Below are 5728 nucleotides of genomic sequence, written 5' to 3' on the forward strand. Positions count from 1 at the left end.
TCTATGTAACTTTTGGTTTATGTGTTAACAACACTATATTGTTGTCATTATATCTTTTATTAACATGCATAATTAAATATAATGTATATTTATTATTATATATATATATATATATATATATAGGTTATTTGTAATTTAATTTAATTGTAATATTTTATTTTATAAGAAAATATGTCATATTCTTTCGCTTTAATATTATCTTATATATATTTAGTTCGATGAAGTAACATTTGTGTAGGATTTGCATTATATAAAAGTTTTAAATATGTTTTATAAAATAGAGATAACATCACGCGGGTGTAACTATACAATTTTTTCATAATATAAATTGCGTAAATATTTAATTTTAAAATACAGTTTTTTCTTTCTTTTTTTTGAGAATAAAAACATATTCAAAATAAAAATACGAATAAATAAAAAAAACTCTGAAATCCCATGGCTATACGAATATCCACGCTTTGTTTCACCGGTTCGCCCACGGTTTTGAGTGAACCGGCCGGTTCATCCTTAAACCCTGTCCAAGATTTAACTTTTTCAAAGAACGCAGCAACATAAACTCAACGCACAAAAATTTACAGCAAATTTGATAGAAAAAATCAAAACCCAGAAAAGAGCAATGTTAGAGAGCAGATTAATTTCACTTCTGAGGCAAAACAAAGATTTGGGTGTCAAGATTTCATCGAATCTTGGAAAATGGGGCTTTGCAGCAGCCAAAATTTCAAATGAAGCTTCATTTTCGACATTGAATCAGTATAGGCTTTTATCTTCTCTTCCAAAGCTTGCTCCTTATAGTAGAAACTTTGTTAGGAGGACCTTTGTTAACTATGGTTTAAGATCTTTTCATCAACTTAATCACAAGGTTGGTTTTTGAGCTTTTATTTTGGAGAAAAAAGTTGTCTTTTTTATTTTTATAGTAGTGTTTTCCCCTTTTTGTTAACTGAATATGATTTGTTCAATGGGTTTTATGGTTTATTCATCTTTGGAATTTGTGTGATGGTTTATTTCTTCTACCTCGATTATATTGTTTTATTGTCTTGTTTTGGTTACTAACTGTTGTTTTCTCTTGAGCTAAAGTCTATCAGAAACTGTCTTTCTGCCTCTGACTGTGTACACTCTACCTTCCCAGACTCCACTTTGTGGAATTACATTGGGTATGTTGTTGTAATTTGTGTGACGGATTATGTGGACTAGTTAATTATTGTGACATTTTCTGTTATGGATTGACCAATTTGTATTGAACTGTGCCTTCTTTTTAAGTTGTTAGTCTTTTACATTCTTAGATTAGTTATCATTGTGATCTATCTAGTTAATGCTTTGATTGCTTTTTACAATTGTATAGCTAATGCCTTATAACTTATTCTTTGCTCACCTTTGTTCTCCCAAAATGCTCCAATTTAGAATTACAATATTGATATGGTAAGTTAAAGGCAGGCGTTTATGTTCTGAATAGGTGTATGAATATGCAAGTAAGAGATTTAGAAGTGATAAAGTCAGATTTCTTTCCCTTTGTGTCTGTTTTTCTGTTCATTTAATTACATTCTGGCAGCCAACGAGGGTGTATGTATTCCCAAAATGCTTCAATTTAGAATTGCAATTTTGATATGGTAAGTTAAAGGCAGGCGTTTATGCATTGAATAGGTGTATGAATATGCAAGTATGAAATTTAGAAATGCTTAAGCCAGATTTCTGTCCCTTTGCATCTGTTTTTCTGTCTATATATTTACATTGTGGCAGCCAACAAGGATATATGTATTGATTTCAGGGTGTACATAGAGCGTCTTTCAGAAAAATTTCCACGGTGGCTGCTTCTGCAGCTGAAAATAAGGAGGGATTGAAGTTCCTTGTAACTGCTGGACCCCATGCCCGGAAAATGGTTGGCATATGGCTTTTTGCATCTGCTGCTTGGGTCTTTAGTATGGTTGTGCTTGGTGGTATCACACGGCTAACCCGTTCTGGTCTATCAATGACGGACTGGAAATTCACCGGGAGCCTTCCTCCTCTAACAGATGAAGATTGGTTGGTTGAATTTGAGAAGTACAAGCAATCCCCGGAATACAAACGGTCAGTCCAAACAGCAGTATGTGCTCAGTGCACTTCACTTACTCTAATCTTAGTGCCTACATGCTAAAACACTAAAAAGAATTTTTCTTTGTTTGGCTGCATGAAATGACTTTTGTTGTTAGCCATGGATAACAAATATGCACTGGTGGATCATTCCATATTGATATTTTTTTATTATGATTCATGAAGATTATTATTGAGTCTTATTTCTGTTTTTTTTTTTTACTGGGGTTGCCTAGTGATTTGACTTAAATTTAATCCTGACAGTGTGAACAAGGGGATGAACATTGAGGATTTCAAGTTCATATATTGGATGGAATATGCACACAGAATGTGGGGAAGGGCCCTTGGTATAATGTTTGCACTCCCATTCTCATATTTTCTCCGTAAGGGATACATAACAGTAAGACTTGGATTTAGACTCTCTGGACTCTTTGCTCTTGGTGCTGGACAGGGGCTCATAGGTTGGTGGATGGTGAAAAGTGGTTTAGAGGTACCAAGCAATTCATTTAATTTATGCGTCTGTTAAACTCATATAAGACACATCATTCTTTAAGTTGGATTAAATCATTTTTTCCCCTAGGAGCCAGCATCTGAGTATGTTGAACCAAGAGTAAGCCCTTACCGTCTTGCAGCTCATCTTACCTCTGCATTTGCTATTTATTGCGGACTCTTCTGGACAGCTCTTTCTGTTGTTATGCCTGAACCTCCTGCTGAATCACTTGCCTGTGTTCGTGGGGCTGCAAAAGTTAGGCGGCTTGCACTTCCTGTGGGTATCCTTGTTGGAATTACTGCTATCTCTGGAGCTTTTGTTGCTGGAAATGACGCTGTATGTAGCTTATATTCTCCATATCGTAGTTTATACTTGCACAGGTTAAGTATTTGATGGTTTGTTATGGGATTGGAGAGACAACAAAGAAAAATCCAAGCTTTCTTATTCTTTCATGTATACGTTGCCTACATTGTTCTCTTAATAGGATTGGTTAAAGGGAAGTAATCATCTGAATATTGGCTGAATGAATTTACTTCAGGGCCGGGCATTCAATACTTTTCCAAAGATGGGAGATACATGGATTCCAGATGATATCTTTAGTATGAAACCTCTTATCCGCAACTTCTTTGAGAATACTTCAACAGTTCAGGTAAACTTTTGTTTCTGGACTTTCCGGTTTGTCTACTTTTGAAAGATCAGATATTTTGGCATGAAATTTTTAATTCCATATTTAACATCATGAAGAAGATATGGTAAAAGAAATTAAGAAAGTGTGGTTATGGAGGTGATTCTGTATGTTGCTGTTGATAGAATTTTATGTAAAAAAAGCAGAAGAAGAGAATGTTACTGTTGACTAAGAGAATTGCTGAGATCCTCTTATTCAAGCTTGACTTGTTTTTTTTTTTACAACAACTACAACATACCCAGTGAAATACCACAAGTGGGGCCGGGGGAGGGTAGACTGTACGTAGACTTTAACCCTACCTCGTGGAGGTAGAGAGGCTGTTCCCGATGGACCCTCGGCTCTGGCTAATTAAAGATACAAAGTTTATTTACATCAGAAAGTATGGCAAAGCTGTATGTTTGTTTGAATGGAATTACTCTGGCTGATTAAATTTCTTTTCATGAGAAGGTAGCACTCAAGGTGCTTTAAATTTTCCTTGTTAAGTTTTTGCATGTGAATTATGATTAACCTTCTATTACAAGCCGTGGATTTTCATCTATCCAGATAAAGCTGCTTTGAGAAAGTTATGTTGTTGGACTCGAGCTAGGCTTGTTATGTATTGTTGGCACAACCGCGAAAAATGAGACCTGCCAAATGGCAACCAGCAGAAATGCTTAGAATGCCAGTTTAAGCATTTTTTGTAGACAACAACAACATATCCAGTGTAATCACACAAGTGGGGTCTAGGGAGGGTAGAGTGTAGCAGACCTTACCCTACCTCATAGATATAGAGAGGCTGTTTTCGATAGACCCTCGGCTTAAAATAAAGCATTTCCTAGCTGTTTGGAAGGGACATGTTCTTTATGATGAATTTCATTCTTGTCTTTTGCAGCTTGATCATCGTATACTTGCCACTGCTACTTTAGCTGCAATAGGCGGATTATGGTTGTCAGCCAGAAAACTGGATATGCATCCTGCAGTACGACATTTAATTGGAAGCACCATGGGCATGGCTGCTCTGCAGGTACTACTCTTCATGCATCATAAGAAATCCTCCATAATGACTTTTTTTTCAATTACTTGATGGTTCAATCACTTTCATTTCAAATGCAGGTTACATTGGGCATATCTACTCTTCTTTCCTATGTCCCAGTTTCTCTAGGAACTGCTCATCAGGCAGGAGCATTGACTCTTTTAACATTCATGATTTTGCTCAATCACACTGTACGACGATCTTCTCCATCACTTCTGAAGACATTACCTTCTGTCGCGAAAATGGTCTGATGATATTGATACCGTTACTTCTTATAGAGCATCGACATTGTTAGGCATTTTAAAATTTTGAAATAGTGCATTTTTCTCTGCCCTTCTTGTTCTCATATGTTCTTTGGGAAATTTAGAATGATTAATCTTGTAAAGAACCTGTAATCTTGTACTTTTGAGTTTTGTCTATGCTCATTCAATAAGTCTTAAGAAAATCAACATCAACTTTAACAGAGTGGGGGAAAGGAAAATTCCTCTTCGTTGAGTAAGTACTATTCTAGTTGTTTACAAAGATAAAAGTTCATTGATATGGATTTTTTTAGTTTTGTTTTCTAAGCTTGATGTCCTGTTAATTGGGGAAGGTTTTTGGTGACAAATTTAGAGATATTATAAGTGAGAATATTAACATGAGTAACCAAAAAAAAAAATCCTTTATAAAAACATGGGGCCTTCTGTTGAGATTTTAGAAATCGTGCTTAAAAGTTACTGTGTTTATTTGGTTACTATCTAAGTTGAAAGAGTTTACCTAACAAAATATGCCAAGTTTAGAGTCTATCGAGCGTCGAAGTATATAGAAAAAAAAAAAAACTTAAAATAAAATTGCCTACCACAATAATTGGCAAATTACGTAATTGTGCCACAAATATACCATAATTTATGTTTTTATTTTAAAAGTGGTATATATGTAACCCTTAAAAATTAGTCTTCAAATAACATTAGACTCAACTCTAGTATTTCTTTTATATGTTTCTCAATCTTAAAACTTTCTTTATTTTCATTGGGGAAAGACTCTCATGCGGTAAGGTTTTACACATAGGTTCACGTACAAAAGCAGCATCCCATCCAAGTGATTAAATAAAAAATAGCCAGCGGATGTATAATATATGTATAACTCACGTATAATTTATATATCAATTAGAAAAATAAACAATAAATCTGTGAAACTATTTCTAAGAAGATTCAAACAAAATATTAAACCATCATTTAAAATTTTATTAACTTGCAAATTATAAATTGTAATCTAATATTTTCTCATAGATTTTCAATTTACTCTATAAAAATCTTTAGATTGTGGTCCAAAAAATTCACAAGTTACAAAAAAAAATATTAAAAAGGTCATTTTACTAAACTTTTTTTTTAACCAGGTCATTTTACCAAACAATTGTCTAAAAATGACAATTGGCCAAAATAGTAGTAAGGTCCGACCCGATTTCATAAAAAGGGAACCTTTCCTTTTGTCTGTTAAA

At 34.1% G+C, this 5728-nt stretch overlaps 1 protein-coding gene across 1 annotated transcript; it reads left to right on the forward strand.

The window, feature by feature from the left end:
* Nucleotides 1-502: 502 nt before the first annotated feature.
* LOC125835801 (cytochrome c oxidase assembly protein COX15) lies at nt 503-4775 on the forward strand. Its single transcript, XM_049514903.1, has 7 exons — nt 503-859; nt 1763-2061; nt 2329-2554; nt 2645-2890; nt 3093-3203; nt 4111-4242; nt 4332-4775. Exons 1-7 carry the CDS (start codon nt 617-619, stop codon nt 4500-4502), a joined length of 1428 nt encoding a protein of 475 aa, XP_049370860.1. The 5' UTR covers nt 503-616; the 3' UTR covers nt 4503-4775.
* The last annotated feature ends 953 nt before the right edge of the window (nt 4776-5728 follow it).

This window comes from Solanum verrucosum, unplaced genomic scaffold, assembly GCF_900185275.1.
Source record: "Solanum verrucosum unplaced genomic scaffold, falcon-dt-bn FXZP01000128.1, whole genome shotgun sequence".
Classification (NCBI taxonomy): domain Eukaryota; kingdom Viridiplantae; phylum Streptophyta; class Magnoliopsida; order Solanales; family Solanaceae; genus Solanum; species Solanum verrucosum.